Source organism: Chamaea fasciata, unplaced genomic scaffold (genome assembly GCF_029207755.1).
Source record: "Chamaea fasciata isolate MVZ Bird 193981 ecotype frontalis unplaced genomic scaffold, bChaFas1.0.hap1 SCAF_1, whole genome shotgun sequence".
NCBI classification, from domain to species: Eukaryota; Metazoa; Chordata; class Aves; order Passeriformes; family Sylviidae; genus Chamaea; species Chamaea fasciata.
Window position 1 is genome coordinate 98,355,021 of NW_027094086.1, and position 18,665 is coordinate 98,373,685.

An 18,665-nucleotide genomic window follows, 5' to 3' on the forward strand; every position below is an offset into this window, starting at 1 on the left:
AAAAGAGCTGTCTTTTTGTGAAACAGCAAATGAAAAATAAGTTTCTCAATTTGACAAACTACACAGAGGAAAGAAGTGTCTTCTGTAGCACACACAGAAAGACAATAGGATTTATGCAAAGGGTTTCAATTACAAAAATCAAACCAATCTTTTCAGTATTCATTCCAGTTTACAGAATCTAAAAGCCTCATTTTAGAGGAAAGAACCAGATACCACATACCACATGGGAGAGTAAATAAATTTTAGTACAGATCACAGAAAGAGGTACTATAAATGGCAGAACTAGAAGTTGGATGGATTTATGATAATGTTTATAAAAAGTTTGAAATTGTATATTGCCAATAAATATCAGTCTAAGTACTGAAATAATACATTAATAAAATCCCCAGTATTTTTCATCTAAGTTAATGATATTTAATCCTTAGAACACTAGAGGATGCTCGATAAACGTTTTAAGTCTTATCTTTATAAACAGATCTACACATTTTCTGTGGACATGTAAGTTCATAAAATTATAAAAATTATATATATTGCACATAAGACTAAGGCATGGTTCAATATAAGATGATCCAAATACATTCTCTTGCAGATGCATCTTTTAACAATCGTATCTGAACAAGATTAACATCCTCCAACCTTTGCTAAAAAAGAAGCCAAACTTTTTATTGGCACTACTAGCACCATTTGACACTCCAACAACAAAACCATTAGTCAAAGCAAAGCACCCATTTTCATGCATTCACCTTAACTTTATCTAAAGCAATGCCTTATTTACGTATTCTAAGAAAATTTAGTAGCAGTTAAAACTTCAGTCTGAAAAAAAATTTGTACTTAGCACATTTTCCCATTATATTAAGGAATAATTATGTGAATGTTAATGAATATATTATATATATGAATACATATATATTAATTTTTCTTTTCATACATATATATAAAACCCCAAACATTTAACTTTTTCAAAATGTGAATTTGCGTAGTGGCTACTTGATTTTAGTTTTTTTAAAAAAATGACTTTTTAATCCTTTTTGGATTCTTTAGTTAGGTTACTCAGGGGAAAAATGTTATTTAGTCAATCCAATGTTTAATATGAATATTAAATAGACTATTTCAGCTTGTTCCACTGCTCTTAGGTCATGCTTGACAAAATACAGTTCATAACTTGTTTCTTTCATAGAAAGGGTAAAGAATAAAACCAGAAAATGTGAAAAATAACCTATCTGTGAGGACAAGAGAACTGTAAGAGAGCACAGTAATACTTGCTGTCAAAGTAACAGATCTCTGCAGTGAAGTTCCCATAGCCTGAGACAACATATAGCTTACATGGAAAACTGAAACGGAAATCTATGTTTTACACTGCTGTAATGATAGCAATATCCCACAAATCCTCAGCTATGAGAAGAATAGGCTCTTTCAGAGCCAAGCATACTCATGTCAAGTCCAGGTGATGTTGCTGTTCTGACAATCTGGAAGATGCCTTTCTGCTACACAACAGAGGGAGGTAGAATGGCTTACACTGGAAACACAAAGAATATTTGATGTTTAAAACAAATTTGATACATCTGATGTTTGATAAAAGGAAAAAGTTAAACCACTTTCCCCTAAATCTCCCAGAAGCTACTAATAAAGCAGAATAAAACTTCAAGTTTTGCCAGCCATGAGGCAGTGGGAAATAAAGGTGTAACTCTTGGTACTTAATTATCAAAAGCAACCTGTGTCCCTTTAAGCCCTAAACAACAATTTAAACAAGATGCATTCTTTAGACTGCTAGTGGCCACAATAGGCCTTGGATCACTCAAATTGGTTCACTTCTGGGTTCACTAGAATAAAGAACCTATGCATTAATTAATTAATTAAATTCAGCTCTTTTTTCCCCTCTTCCTGCAGATAACCAAAAAAAGGTGAATCCCAGTGCACTGAAAAAAAAAAAAATCCCATCCTGTGGAGTAAGAAAACAAAACTTGAAGAAAACTTGTAATGAGAGAACAAAGAATGTTATTATGAACTGCCTTGCTATTCAGTCAAGGCAGGAGAGATGTAACAAAGTTTCTAAAATGTAGTAAGTAGCAGAAGCTCAGTAGTTTGCAGAAGAAACTGTTATACAAGAACTTGTTTTAGGGAAAAAAAGGGTGATGTTACTTTTAGGGACTTGATCATGTATATTATTGGTTAACAGACATATGAACAGTTATACTATTGGCTATCCAGGCTCATGCTATTCTAACCTGACAGTGAAAATATTATAAAAGCTATATACACTTTTAATGAATGTTTCCGGTTACACGAGTGGGGACCTTGCCTCATTCATACCCTGCAGACTGCTGTCCCTCAAATACTTGTCAAAAAATGTATTCATGGAGGACTGATCACCCTGAACAATCTTGGCAAACTAACATACATTACAGGTGTTAATTATTGATACGGTAAGTATCATAGTAGCTAGAGGTTATATTTATACATACTTGTGTATCACTTCAGAGGATGACAACTTACATGCCAAAAAGACCACACAGAAATTATTTAAAAGAACAAAAATACATAATTTTCCATCATGGTGGACTTCTATGAAGGAATGACTGCAAGTACCAACCAATGTCATCTATCCAGACATCTGTAAAACCTTTGACATGGTCTCATGTGACATCCTTATCTCCAAATTGGAAAGACTTGGGTTTGAAGGGTGGATTATTCATGATGCCAGTTGTCTGTCAGGCCTCTGTCTTGGGACTGGTGCTGTTAAACATCTTGATCAGTGACACAGACAATGGGATTGAGTGCATCCTCAGCAAGTTTGAAGATGACACAAAGCTGAGTGGTGCAGTTGGCACAAGGAAGGGATGTTATGGAGGGGCACCTGGACAAACTTGAGAAGTGGGCCCATAAGAACCTCATGAGACTTAACAAGTCTAAGTGCAAAGTTCTACAACTTCGGTCAGGAGCAACCTCAATGAGTCCAGACTGAGAGAACACAGGGAGAAGAACTAATTGAGAATGGTCCTTTGGAGAAGAACTTGGGGGTGCTGGTGAATGAAAAGCTGGTCATGATCTGGCAATGTGCACTAACAGCCCAGAAGGCAAATGGTATCCTGGGCTGCAGCAAAAGAGGATTGGCCAACAAGTGCAGGTAGGTGATTGTCCCCTTCTACTCTCTTACGAGAGCCAACCTGCAGTGCTGTGCCAGGTCTGGGGTCCTCAGCACAAGGAAAAACATGGACCTGTTGGAGTGGGTCCAGAGGAGGCCACAAAGATGCTCAGTGGGCTGGAGCAGCTCTGCTATGAAGGCATGCTGAAAGAGTTGGGGCTGTTAGTCTGGAGAAGAAAAGGCTACAAGAAGACCTCATTGCAGCCTTTCAGAACAAGTTTTTACACAGGCAGATAGTGATAGGAAAAGGAGAATGGTTCTAAACTGAAAGAGGAGAGATTTAGATTAGATGTTAGGAAGAAACTCATTACTGTGAGCATGGTGAGGCACTGGAACAGGTTGGCCAGAAAAGCTGCACATGTCCCATCCCTGAAAGTGTCCAAGGCCAGGCTGGAGAGGGCTCTGAGCAACCTGGTCTAGTGAAAGGTATCCCTGCTCATGGCAGGGGCGTTGGAACTAGATGATCCTTAAGGTCCCTTCAAACCCAAACCAGATTGTGATTCTATGATAATTTAGAACTTCAAGCTTCTCTATTTGCTACATTCTCATGCTAGGTTTTCAGCCCACCATGTATCTGTTTCACAGGTTGTGACCCCTTGGAAACTTGAATGTCTCCACTGACTTCTTACAGTTTAATATACTTATATAGTTGTTCTTATGAGAGTGATTTCAGCTTGGAAATATCTCAGCTAACCATGTCTCCAACAGGAGTAAAAACAAAACTGGTGTGTCCTTTAAAAGAAAAATCACACCAAAGATGTTCCAAAATTATACAGTAAATAAACTTTATTTCATCTCAGCTCTATTCATATTAGTGCTGTCAACAGTCACTGATCAGCATACAATACAGTTATGTAGTAACTATTTACAATTTACAGGAACACACCTTTTCTCCAGAAAATGTAAGTACAAAAGCTAGGAGTAAACAAACGAGGTACTGCAATCTGGATTTATTGTAGGCAAAAGCATATAGAAGTGACCATCTAGTAAACAATCAAGATCAAATCAGGAGAGAATAGTCAACAAGAGTGCCTAGTTCATCAGAAAAATCATCTCGATTGCTATCCATCCAAAATGTATTGCACAATTCAATTAAAAAAAAATAAATTATTTCAACTTTAAAAAAAACCACCCAGTAAAACCCGTATAGAGATACAGTTGCAGGCAATTCTTTCCTAGGATAAAGTCTTTTCTCTCCTTCAAAAAAATAACCTCTAACACAAAATAGAAGACAGTATTCAATAGAAGAGCAATAACCAAAAAACCCCTGATGAGCATTTCTGCCAAGGCAGTTTTTATTATATTCACAGTCCAAAGCTGGTGCTGCGTTTTGGTTCTTGCTGTTCTGTTTGTGACCTTGAAAAATGGCTTTTCTTCTTGTCCCTTCTCAAGGGGCAACAGAGATAGAAACATATTTCTAAGCAGCAATGTCATGAGACATTCTCATCACAAAATCTTCAAGATGGTCGTAGCCACAACTAGGAGAATGGAAAGTTAAAAGAAATTATTAAATGTTACATCTTTGAGAACAACTTAGAGGCTCTTAATATTAAAATAATTGCATTGTTTATTAATATAATTAGGAGACAGAAGAATTTCAAATAAGTCAAACTGCCAAATTAATTGAGCAAGCAATTCCATTCCAGGACCTGCAAAACAGTCGAGAAACTGATGAAAACAAAATAAGGTGTAGCAAAACAGCCAGCAGTCTCACTGGAAATAGTCTACCACATTACTGCATATTAATCCAAAGAAAAACAAAGTTGGACTCTCTTGCATAAGGCTTATCATCAAAATTGAAATGATGATGCAATATATTGGACCTAGCAAATAGCCTCGTTACAGGAAAATATCACTTGCCTTCACAATGAAGTCAGCATCCTCTTAACTTCTAAGTTATATACATGCAAGAATATGAGACAAAAATACTTGAGATGAAGTAGGCAGCTACAATTGAATAATGAAGTCTGAACAGGTTACATTTACATTAGCTGATGTTGTGAAAGTGTAACCAATTATTTCTGACATTAAGATTAAGGTCAATATCAACAAGCCTTTCTGTGGTATGTTTCAAAGGCAACTCAGAACACCTGAATTTTTTTACACCAACATTACAGACAGCATAACAGGAATGTAAGTTTCAAACATACTTTCTGCAACCAGTTCTGCAATAGTGTTGTAAATGACTTTGTTCCATCAGTATCAACAATCAACTCTTTTCAACAAGGGTTAGAGAAAACAGCTGCTGATTTTGTCACAACTGATGAAGGCTGTTGGCAAACAGTCCAAACTCTACTGCATTTTAAGTGCAATAAAGTGCATTCACTATTGCATTCAAAGATGGAAAAGAATGTGAAGTAGAAACCGTGACTGTTAGAGAAACAATTTTTTTCCTTTGGAATAGGTATTATTTTGTGCTGAAGGTTGTGTTTGCATGACTGCAGGAGAGGAAGATAACCTGTCAACTGCACTGTGGTAACCGGCAATGGCAATAGCTTAATTAATTTTGCTCCAGCAGTGATGCAGGCCAACAACTGCATTTCAGCCAAGAGAGAGCAACTGCTTCACATGCACTGAATCAACTCTTGGCAACTGTGCAAAGCTTTCCAGTTGCAAAGAAGGAAAAAAAAGCTGAACCCACCATATCCTATAGAATTAATCTGCAGAGTTTATTAAATATCATACAACACTTGTGACTCAAATTATAATCTTTATCAGCCAGTGCAGGAAGTTTTTTCTCTGTACTTCCATATCCCAGTCCTCTCTGAACCAGCTATTGCTTGTGTGTTGCTTGTTTAGCTAGGCTAGTCTGACACAACCTGCATCTTCAGGCCTACATCAGCTGTTCCGTTCTTGCAAAGGTACAATTAGCATTGCAAATTCATAATTGAAGTAGCTTAATAAAACCTGAAGAAAGATACAAACTGAGAGCATAAAGCTCCCCTAATTGTTCTCTGCCATCTCTCTGCTTTAGCTTCTCTTGATATCAAACCAAAGCTGTGATTCAGAAAGGTACTGATGTTTAAACGCAATTATTACTAATCCCTCCACAGAGAATATTCATCAATCTTTTTAAAGATAATTCATTTTCATATTTACAAGATGCAGTAATTCATTTCAAGCAGTAAAGCATGTTTCCCACAAATCTGATTTATTTGCCTATTCAAAAAAGGAACTGAGAAAATGAATAAATACAAAACAAAGCCAACTGTAATAAAATTCAATATTACATATTAATTGATTTAAAATCTTATTTTATTACTACTACTGAGATTTTTGTGACTCAATCAACATTTGAAGTTATGGTTAAGGTTAGGGTCAATCAAAAAGTTTGATTTTCAATCAATATTTACCATTTTCAAACTCAGCTTTGTAAAGCAAAACATGATTAAGAGGAGAACAAAAATTATCATACAGATATACAACCAAAATTTGTTTTTTAACAAAGGAAAGCAGGCAAGAAAAGAAAGCAGAAGAATCATTAATTGCATAATATAGCTTTCATTTTACATAAACCGAGAATGTATTAGACTTCACTCACCCACACGCTAGCTAAGCACAGACTGGTGGCATATTCAAAAGATACCACTGCGAGGTGAGGCAAACTACAAAGCCAGGAAGAGAAGAGCTTATTGGACTATTTTGTTGATAGCCTTATGTAGTGTTAACAAATAAGAACTCTGTGGACATCTATGGATGAGATTGCTGCAGTTAGATCACAATAACTACGTAGTAAAAGCCAGATTACTGAAGATTACATTGATCTAGCACATACTTATTGACCAGGAACTGCTACAAGTTTTCAGAAACTTGTTGAATATATGCCCACTAAGAGGATATAAATAAATTACAGATACATAGTACCACACACTTACTCTAGCAGCACAGTAAGTTAATAATTTACCCATTAAAACTTACAGATGTTTTAGCAATAAACTAAAAGCTTTATGTTAAAATGCACATTTATGTTGTAGTTCATAACTTCATTGCTCCTGAGAGCTAAACATGGGGTATTTTCATATACCAGCATCAGTCCAATATTAAGTATGGAGAAACATTAGTGCCATGTCAGCCAATAAATAAAAACCAAAAAACCCCAAGCATATTTCTTGACAGAATAATTAATAAAGACATCTCCAACTTTTTAGTTCTAAACAGAATTATGGAAGACTCATCTGCAGAATAATTCGTGCTTCAGCAAACAAACATACTAACATTGAGAGTGAAGGAAAAAATACTTCTTCCGTCATAATATGCCTTAATATTTGAGCTTCCATCAGATGTTTAACTCAATTTGGAAAGGAGAAAATTCATAGGCTAGATATAAGCCAAGAAGGGACTGCTATGTGAAACCCAAGAACTCTTTCAATACCCTTAGCAGATCAAAGAACTTGCAGCCTGCAAAAAAACCCAAACAAACCCCACTGTGTGTTTTAGCCAAAATTTAATACCAAGGATGAAAATTTGTTGGATGAATTCAAATTAAATTTTCATTTTGTATCAGAAGTTCTGAATGTCTGTTGTAGGAAGAACAGGTTTAAATATCAAAAAGCTGAAGTGGCTGCAAAACAAGGCCTATCTCTCTGTTCCCAAAATCTTCCCTAAATATTATTCTGGCTTACCAAAACAAAACAAAACAAAGTCTCAATTTTCTATTTTAAAGTCAGAGAGAAAAAAATCATGCTTGGGATACATGATACTTACTGGAGATGCAGTATAATCAATATTTTATCTTCTAAAAGTATTTAAAATATTTAAGATTGTATGACTCTCAAACATACTAAGTGTACAGGAAAATGTTGGAAGTATTTAGCACTTTCCTCAGATGTGATACTGCAAGATGAAAATACAGACTTTTTAAATTTTTTTCAGTGAATCAACAGGACTTTAATGTATCTATTTCAAGTGAAATGTAAAATTATTAATATTTTTATTTATTCTGTATTTGCAAGCAGTAAATAAATATATATGCAAGGTCAGTGAGAGAAACAGAATGCAATTCTTCCTCTCACTTTAATTCCTAAATATTTCACTAAGGTGACCCACAGAGAGGGATCACAGTGTTGATTCCAGATACAATGTATAGACTTGAACGTGGACACAGGGAAAAGAAGACATAAAAAAGTTTCTAATTCCTTATTCTTGAAACCTAATCCTCTTGCATAAATTTGATTTATTTACAAGACTTACCATTGGTCGAGCATCTTCTCGTTCTAGTATCTTCTGAGTCTGATCTGCTGGGAACTTCAGCACTGTTGTTATAACCTTGGCCATTGTCTAAAGAGATACATATTACCATACATAATTCCACATCCACAAAAATGCTTTACTATATTTTAATTTAATTTAATAATACTGGATACTATTTTATTAATGTCAATAGAAAACAGTGGAATCAGTAAGATATAACTGTTTGATTCACACTGTATATGCATGATGAATTATATGAAAACAATGTTTGCACATGGTCACAAACTTCAGCTACTATACTGTGATGTTAAGTTCTGTAGTATCTATGCTCAAATGACAGAGTCTATTAATAAGACAGCATACTAGATAAAGCGCATGCTTAGAAAAAGCAATCTGTCAATCCTGTTACAGATATTCTGCCAAGCAAGAGGCAAATAATAAAGTTGGACTGGAGGGCAAGACAGTAAAACCACCCAACAAAGACACATACACGCTTTGGTCAAGCAGTCCACAAAGAATGTGATAAGTTACACATTACAAGTCATGACACAAATTCCTGAGCCTTAGATCCGTATCAACGTCCACATTTCTCTTATGTCTCCAATACTGTAGACCAACTGGTGCATTCATTAATGTCTTTATCACATTCCAGTACCATTTACTAGGATGCATAACTGGCAATACATCCTAGATAATTTGCACAGACTCTTTTGAACTTTTGTTCAAAAAAAAGGAAGCATGTCCAGAGATATCATGAATTACACTACTGAATAACCTTTGAGACAAGGCATACATATTTGCGCTACAAAAGGGGATCATGCACAGAGAAGATCCACCAGAATGATCTTACAAGACAAAATTAGATTAAAAAAATGCCTCTTCTTGCCAGGAAGATGAAAATTGAGAGAAAGGAATATCTGTACTGAGAAGATGAATTACAATGAAGATGAATTACAATCTTTTAACTCAAGAACTGTGTTAGAGGCGGTGGTGGAAAGCACAGTAATACTTTACAATCATACTTAAAACTGTTTTAAGAAGTTTTATCATTCGCATCATCACTGTTCACGGTTTTCCAGTCCGTGTAACAGGATGAAACCAGTTCTCAAGACATATCCATAAAATTAGGATTATATGATATAATCCTGATGAGAGCAGACACTAAGCTCAGTGTCCTCCAACAACACATCTAATGACTGAAAGAAAACCAGCAGATGAAATCAAGACGTCCAGCTTTTCACTACTTTTAAGAGTGAATTAATAAGGCATACAGATTTGGGAATAATATGAAACATCTTTAAGCAACTACTGAAGAGGTATTTCACCATCTTCAGCTGGTAACACAGCTACTAACAAATTGTTACTTAATCCAACTGTTACTTACCATGTCTTGACATGTTTGTGTCAAGATTACATCAAAAGATCACTTTTGCTAATATTGTGCATACCAGCTTTTATTTTACATTGTTTGACTGACAACAGGACTTCTGTTGATAAAACCTTATCTACCCATAAAGGTTTTTGTCTTGATGGGTATAGTGGTGAGAGATGTGAATACCCCCTCCACTCATCTTGGCAGGCTGATGAAGTTTTGAAGTTATGGATCATGTCTCTTTGGAAAAAAAAATGAGAAAGCCTATTGAATCCTGTGTCAGAAATAAACAGCATATAACAAATCACAAACACATGGTACTTCACATCTATACAGCAAGGGTGTTAAACTTTAACCTGAATCACCTGTCAGCATTTACGAATTTCCATACCTTTGTCTCACGACCCATCATATATTCAAAGAGTACTTTCCTCAAGTATTCAAACTCAGTGGGTTCCTCAAACAGGGAAACGTCAGTATGGTGACGGTTTTCATCTGTGTAAACAAAAAGAAAAGAATATTTATACTGAGAGTCACTCATCTGAATCCAAGTTTCACTAATGGCATTAAATCAAACAAGAACAAATGCTGTATTCTGCACCTGGGATGGAGTAACTGCAGCCCTTCAGAAAGGCATTTGGGGGTGCTGGTTGGCAGGAGGTGCAACAGGAGTCATCAGTGTATGTACCCTTGGCAGCCAAGAGGCCAAACCTCATCCTGGAGTGCATCAAACACAGCATCATCAGTTGGTCGAAAGAGGTGATTATCCCATTCTATTTAGCACTGGTGCAGCCTCACCTTGAGTACTGTGTGCAGTTCAGGTCCCCACCATTTAAAAAGGATGTGAAGGTACATGAACACACCCAGAGGGTATCTGCTACTGGTTAAGGTGGTGGCAGGCATGTCCTCTGAAAAGCAGCTGAGCAGTCTGGGTTTGTCTAATTTGGAGAGAGGTAGGCTAAGGGGTGACCTCAGTGCTCTCTACAGCTTCCTGAGAAGATGTTGATAGGCAGGTGCTGCTCCCTTCTCGCTGTTACCCAGTGCCAGGACATATGGAAAATGGTTGAAACCTTCATCTATCAGGGAGAGTTCAGACTCGATGTGAAGAAATATTTCTTTACCAAGAGGGTGTCAAACTCTGGAACAGACCTCTTGGAGAGGTGGCTGATGCCTCATGTTTGTCAGTGTTGAAGAGGCATTTGGACAGTGCCCTTAAAAACATACTTTACCTTTTCATCAGCCCTGAAGTGGTCACACAGCCCTGAAGCTGGACTACAAAACTGATGTTGGTCTGTTCCAGCTGAAGTATGCTATGTTATGCTTCCTGCTTCTCACCCTACCAGTATATGCCGAGGAAATCCTTGATTACACTTCCTCCCAGCCCTGCACTAGCGGAAGGCAATGAATACCCACAACCATCTCCCATCATTGGCTCAGCCACCTTGAGGGAAGGAAGCATGGACCTTCTGAGTGGATGAGAGATGTAGATCATCCTGAGATAATTTGACCATTTGCGCAAGTTTGCAAAAAGCAGGTGTGACATGGTTTTTGAAAGTCTTCTGAGATCATGCAGCTAAGATGGGTCTGCACAGGATGACAAAACCCCACAACTCTAATATTAGCAAGGCTCAATACTTGAGCTATGAGTCTCGTGCAGTATGTACTCCTCAACTCAACAGCTGCAAATCTTTTGGAAGTGAGAAATACCTGTTCACTAGCCTGTGCATTTTTCTATCTTATGTCAAAAGACTCTGAGAGGAACAGTATACCACCAGAGAAAAAGTCCGTAAGCCCATACTCCCAAGTGTCCAACCACCATTGTCTTAAGGACAGCATATGAGCAGTGCAAGTCTGCTTCTCTCTGGGTCCTGGCACTGCTAACAGGCCTTGGGTGGCTGGGACCAGCTTCCCCTGGGACCCCCACCATCTCCTGCCAAGGGCCCAAGGGATGTGTCTCAGCTCAGCCTGGGACCTCCTGTCCCTGCCTGTGCCCTGCTGTAGATGTGGTCATCTCTGCCCCTGTCTACTGGATGCTCTTGGGTCCTGCACCGCAAAGAGCTTAGATACAGGGCTCTTTTAACTAGATGACATAAAAAAGAAAACATCAAACAAAACGCTGTGGGATTTGGTCATCTGAAATCACAAACCAACTCTATTATAAGAGACAAGAGAAAACAAGGATGTCATAAGTGTATTATGAAAGTGTTTTAAAAAGACTGTCATTTTATTTGCTGGACCAAACTGTATCTTTCTAACAAACAAAAAACTTTTTTGTGATGACAACTGTGTACTTACCTCTATATGATGTTCCAGCTGATGTGACATACATATGTTTCTCATAATGTTTCAGCTGGTCTTCCAGTACATGAATCTAAATAGAGAACAGTTGACAAGATAAACGGTGTTAACTAGCAGATAAAATAAGCATAACTGAAACAGTTTCCATCTACATACCATCTCTAACAAAAGCAAAATACATTTGCATTTTAAAGAAGGAAAACATTAAAAACTGTGTTATTAAAGATTTTCCTGATGTTGTACATGTGTATATATACATAAAAATATCTATAGCAGATGTTATGCGTATATTATATATTCATGTTTCTATTTTATATATAAGCACAAATAAAAAAGCATACAACAAAAATTGTACTAAACCATCAAAAAAGTTTTCGTTTTGAAAAAAAATCCAGAATTTCATAAAATGCACTGTTCCCTTTTTCACTGTGCAATTGCTTTGCTAACCAGTATTACAAATATGTGATATTTTTATTCTCAGGGTATAGAGGAATGCTTTGAAAAGTACACAGATCTTCTGAGAGCAAGTATGAGTGAAAACTATTTTTTTGTCTATTATATTCATAGTACCTTGTATGGAAATGTAGCACATCATCACTTGAAAAGACCAAACCTTTTAATACTGCAAACACGAAGTATGAAACAAGACTACTTCTTACTTATTCAACGTCACCCTTACCTGCTCTTTCAATTCCTGTTCCTTCAGCTTTGAATCATTGACTAGTGTTGTCTTCTGTGCAAGTTGGGCCTGAAAAGACAGTCACATATGGAAGTTGCCGAAAATACATCATAGGTACCTTTGCAATAAACCTATTTCTCCTTTTAACACACACAAACTTATAAGCAGGATTTCAGCTTTAAAACTACTCCACAACGTAAAGAATTAGAGAGGAAAATCAATAACATGTAAGACTTACCTTTAGTTCTGTTATTGTGACCTATAACAACAATAAAAATTTAGATTAAAATGTATGAAAAATACTACATCAAGTACTGGAGAAAGAAATATTAATCATCTAGTTCTGATACAGTATGTTAATTGAGAACAACAAAAATTGAAATTACTAATAACAACTCGTCTCATAAATAGTTTAATTTATTTGTATTGACAGTATGTAAAGCTAATATTTAAATTACCTCATTTGATTCTATAAGACAATCATCATAAATATACCTTCAAGAACCTAGGGTTTCCAAATATTTATGAAATGCATATTGGAGATGACTAATAACTGAATGAGTATGAAATACATCACAGGATACCCTAACTACAACTCATACTATTCAGAATATATTTTGTTTTTCCTAATTCTTCAAGTTACTTTTAAAAATGTGAACATTTACCTGAAAATAGCTGCAGTTAAAGAGTTTCAGGAGCTCTAAATCTTGTGAAGATGTTTATGAAGTACAGAAAAAGGTCTAAGCTGAAATTTCTATCTTTCAGTGTTTCAACTCTAAGGAAAATAATGCTTCAGTAGTCATGGGTATAACTCAAGGTTGTATAAGCATGTCAACATCAAATAATTTATATGTGATTTTTTTTTAAGGTAGGCTAAACCTTAACACAGAAACAGTACATATTCACAGAATCACAGAATATTACAAGTTGGAAGGGACCACAAGGAGCACAGAGTCTAACTTTTAAAGTGAATGGCCCATGCAGGCATCATACCTGCAACTCTGACATAACTAGCATCATGCTCTAACAAATTCAGCTGATCTCAGGGTCAATATTACTTTTTTCTTCCCAAGCCTCTTTGCAATTGTGTCAAAAAGGAGATTTATTCCCCATCTCACGTTGATAAGATCTGTGGGGTCTCCTACATTTCACAAACAGAAAATAGGGGAAAATCATTCCTCTAAGGATCTTAAAATTAAGTTAAATTCTTGCTTCTGAAAACCTCAGATATTTATTTTCTCATATGAAGAGATACTTTCCACTATTTTTACCTCCAAATATTAACACTTAAGGTTGTTAGTATTTGTCGATTTTTATCACAGTCAGACAAATACTGTTCCAATATCTAGGGTACGTTCATGTCAAAGTGGATATGTTATGTGTAATGTTTGGTCTAGTCTGACAACAAGCAGCACAGAAAGTTTTATAAGACAAACTTCTGTGATTTGGGAGTTTGATTTTAGACAAAAAATGCTGACCACAAAAAGTTGCATCTAGCCAATGGAAGACTTCAAACTGTTTGACTAGTGCTGAAGGGTAAAAAAAACCAATACCAAAATAGAAAAATGTTACAAAGCAACAAAATAAAAAAGCAATCAAGTGAGACAAAAAATACCATGGCAAATATAATCCATTTGAATGCACTGTAAAGTCCAGATGTGGATTTATACAGTTCTGTTCAGGTATGTTGACAAATTCCACAGGCCTTGTCTAATTTTCTCATATAGCTTTGTAATGCTGCCTATATATGCTATTGTAGCTGCGGCAAATATGTACTGTTGTACCAGGTAAAAGCAAAATTGGTTTCCTACAAACATACCAAGCACAGGCAACAGACAAAATGAGACAGGAATAAAAATTAAAAAGAACTCAATCTCTAAGGAGGACAAAAGAAAACTACCTCTTGACCCCAGAACAGATTTTGTCAGAGTAAGAATCAAATCCTGAAATACTGATAAAACAGGAATTGAAAGCCTATTTACATCAGTATAAATATTTGAGCTTTGACTGGATCAGAAGATACACCAGGAATTACATGCACATTCCACATCTATTAGAAGTTATATTGTTTTGAGATGAAATCACCATTGTGAATAATATCAAATAAGGCCTTTACATTCAGTTGAATCAGCTATGCAAAAGAAAGCTTGTGAACAATTTGCTAAATTTGAATTTAGTTGGAATTCTCAAAATTACTCAAAAAGGTTTGATACCTGCATTCTAGAGAAATCACATACATATACTCAGGAAAAAAAAAAATCTGCATTTTTATTCTGCAACTACTTTGAACCTGGATGCTTTAACTGTATCTAAGTACCAGCACTACCACACAACCTGGTCTTCTTCCCCCACAAATGAAATGAAACCTCCTTTATCCTTTAAAACTAAGCTGTTTATCAGTGATGGAGTTCTGTGAACTGGTTTATACCAGCCAGAGATGGAAGAACTCCTTTGAGTTTCTCCAAAGTCTGCCATGGAAACTCCAAGGAGTGGAGAGCCGTGGACAATATTCTAGACACAGGCAAAATTAGATGCTTATTTTATTATATTCACTTTTAGAAATTTAATATTTGCAATATTCAAATATTTACAGCTCATTGTCAATCTGTCTGATAGTTTTTGGGAACAACTGAGGAATCATAGAATGCTAAAACGTTGGAATGGACCTTAAAGATCATCTAGTCTCAACACTCCCTGCCATGGGCAGGGATACCTCCCAAGTAGACCAGGTTGCTCAAGGCCTTATAAAACCTGACACTGAACACTGTCAGGGTTGGGACTCCACAAAATCCCTGGGCAACCTGTTCAGTCTCATCACCCTAAAAGTGAAAATTTCCTTCCTAACATCTAATCTAAATACCACCTCTTTGAAGTTATACCCATTGTTCCTTGTCCTTTCACTACAGCTCCTGATAAAAAGTCCCTCTCCAGCTTCCCTGCAGGCACGCCTCGGATACGGGAAGTTTGCGATGTGGTCTCCATGCAACCTTCTGTTCTCCAAGCTGAACAGCCTCAGCTGTACCTGAACAGCCTGTGTTCACAGGGGAGGTGATCCAGTCCTCTTAGAAAATTCATGGCCCTCTTCTGATCTTGGTCCAGCACTTCCAGCAGTTTCTTACGTTGAGGACACCAGAATTGTGTACAGTACTCCAAGGGGATCACACATGAGCAGAGTAGAGGGGCAGAATCACTTCCTTTGTCCTGTTAGCTATATTCCCTGTGATGCAGCTCAGGATTCAATTTGGTGTCTGGGCTGTGAGCACACACAGCTGGCTCATGAGTTTTTCATCACTCGTCACCCCCAGGTCTTTCTTAGCAGGGCTGCTCTCAATCACTTCTCTGCCCAACCCATTGGTGTGTCTGGGATTGCAGTGACCCAGGTGTAGGACCTTGTGCTTTGCTTTGTTGAACTTCATGCGCTTTGCTTTGTTGAACTTCACTTCAGCCCACTTCTCAAGTCTGTTGAGGTTGCTCTGGATGGTATGACCCTTTCCCTCCATCATGTTGACTGAACCACCAAAGAGCTTGGTGTTTTCAATAAATTTGCTGAGGGGTGCACTCAGCACTAACAGGTTTCACTGTCCATGTCACTGACAAAGACATAGAATAGTATCAGCCCCAGCTAGTACTGACCCCATGACTGCATCAAACACAGCATCATCAGTCAAAAGAGGTGACTATCCTACTCTATTTACCACTATTGCAACCTCTTCATTTAACTGGTCTCCATGTGGACAATGCACAATTGACCAAAACTCTGTGTGTGTGTGTGGCCATCCATCCAGCTCTGTATCCACCAAGTGGTCCATCCATCAAATCCCTGTCTCTCCAATCTGGAGACAAGGATGTTGTGCAGGAGTGTGAAGTGCTTTGCTTTAAGTCCAGGTAGACAATGTCAGTTCCTCTGCCCCTTTCGACCAACACTGTAGCCCCATCATAGAAGGTCACCAAATTTGTTAGGCATAATCTCCCCCTTGTAAAACCATTTTGGTTGTTACCAATCACCTCTTCTTTCTTTTTTTTAAAAAACTACCTTTGCATAGTTTCCAGTAGAATCTGCTCTATGATCTCACCTAGCACAGAGGTGAGACTGATTGGTCTGTTAGTTTCACTGATATTCCAGTTTCCCCTTTTTAAAAACTGGGGTTGTATTTCCTTTTTTTCCAGTCATCAGGGACTTCGCCAGACTGACACAATTTTTCAAAAATGATAGATAGTGGATCAGCGACTTCATCGCCAGCTCCCTCAGGACCCACAGATGAACCTCACTGGGTCCCATGACTTGTGCACATTCAGGTTCCTTAGATGGTCTTGAACCTGATCCTCTCATTACAGTGATGTGTTGGTTTTGCTCAGCCTGGTTTTTGGTAGTGGTAGGGCCATAGAGGTGGTTTCTGTGAGAAACTGCTAGAAATTTCCACCTTGTCCAGCAGAGCCAATCGCTGATGGCTCTGAAGATGCACATGCTGCTGGGCCAATGAGAGATGATGGTAACACCTCTGTGATAACATATTTAAGAAGAAAATCAAAACAAAGTGGTGGTGTAGTTTTAATTCCAGCCAGAGAAGAGGAGGAGAGGAGAACATGTGAAGGAAACAACACGGAGACACCAGATAATAGAGAAGAAGGGTCAGGAGGTGCTCCAGGCACTGCAGCTGAGATTCCTCTGCAGGCTGTGGTGAAGACCACGGTGAAGCAGCTGTGCCCCTGCAGCCCATGGGGATCCACAGGGGATGCAGAAATCCACCCCCAGCTCATGGTGGGGGAGCTGCCCATGCCAGAGTGGGTGGATGCCTGGAGGAGGCTGTGATCCAGTGGGAGAGCTGGTGGAGAGATGGGGCCCCTGCTTCCAGGCTGAAGCAGCCTGTCCTTGGAGGACTGCACCCCATGGACCCATGCTGCAGGAGTTTTGGGAGAACTGCTTATTCAAGGGAGGGTATCGCATGTCAGCAGTTTTGGCAGGACTGCTGCTTTTGAGATTGGAACAACACTGGAGAAGTTCATGGAGAGCTGTCTCCCATGAGAAAGGACTCCATGGTGTAGCAGGGAAGGACTCCTCTCCTTGAGCAGCAGAAGAAAACTTAGGGTGATGAAATGGCCAAACCCCTCACCCCCTGTCTCCCCGTGTTGTCAGTGAAAAAGGAGGGAGGGGGTGGGGGAAGAAAAGGTTTTTTTAAGGCCTTATTTTACTTCTCATTATCCTCTTCTGATTTTGTTAGTAACAAATTCACTTTGTACCTCTAAGTTGAGCCTGTTTTGCCCTTGGAGTGTCTTCTTCCAGTCCTTATCTCAGCTCATGAAGCATTAATTAAATTTTTCTCTCCTCTGCCCAGCTGTGGCAGGGGGGGATGAGTGAGCGGCTTTAATGGCTGCCTGATGTTTGGCCAGTGTCAAACCATAACAAGTGGGCTCAGGGTCTTCATCCTCCCACTCCCTGCATCTGCCTTTCTTGGCTTAGGTGGCATGGAAGACAGAGGCACAGAAGTCATTGAGAACCCCAGCCTTCTCTTTGTCCAGGGTAGCCATACGTTTCCTTCCCCTTTCCTTCCAAAGAGGGCCCACATTATCCCTTGTCTTTCTTTTTTTTGCAACACATGTATAGAAGCCCTTCCTGTTTGCCTTAATTTCCCTGGCCAGAACAATTCTGACTGGGCTTTGGCTTCCCTAACTTTGTCCCTTGCTTCGCGTACAATTTCCCTGTATTACTCTCAGGCCACTTGTCTTTGCTTCGAGTTCCTAAAGGCTTTTTTGTTGTCTTTTTTTCATTTGCTCTGAGTTTGCCCAGCAGGTCCTTATTCATCCATGGAAGCCTCCTGGAATTTTTGCTTGATTTACTCCTTGTTGGGATGTATTGCTTCTGAGCTGAATACATGAAATACCATTGCTGGTATATAAATTTGATGTAACTTTCATGTCATATCAGTAATCCAGAAGATGCATGTATAATACAATACTAAATGACTGCCTGTATTTATAGCAGACTG

The 18,665-nt window shown here is 38.0% G+C and overlaps 1 protein-coding gene across 9 annotated transcripts in view; it reads right to left on the reverse strand.

Annotated features, from left to right (window-relative positions):
* Positions 1–3,910: 3,910 nt before the first annotated feature.
* GOLGA4 (golgin A4) overlaps positions 3,911–18,665 on the reverse strand; it is a 79,034-nt gene continuing 64,279 nt past the window's right edge. For 6 of the 9 annotated variants that reach the window (XM_066190592.1, XM_066190606.1, XM_066190598.1 and 3 more), the window contains 7 exons: positions 12,920–12,940; positions 12,682–12,750; positions 12,000–12,075; positions 10,096–10,199; positions 8,333–8,419; positions 6,684–6,747; positions 3,911–4,620 (listed from right to left, as the gene is read on the reverse strand). In XM_066190592.1, coding sequence (XP_066046689.1) covers positions 6,718–6,747; positions 8,333–8,419; positions 10,096–10,199; positions 12,000–12,075; positions 12,682–12,750; positions 12,920–12,940 — 387 coding nt within the window. In that variant the 3' untranslated portion in view covers positions 3,911–4,620; positions 6,684–6,717. Of the gene's footprint in view, positions 4,621–6,683; positions 6,748–7,948; positions 7,976–8,332; positions 8,420–10,095; positions 10,200–11,999; positions 12,076–12,681; positions 12,751–12,919; positions 12,941–18,665 lie in introns of those variants that run through there. The other 3 variants (XM_066190586.1, XM_066190569.1, XM_066190577.1) reach the window with 3 other exon arrangements.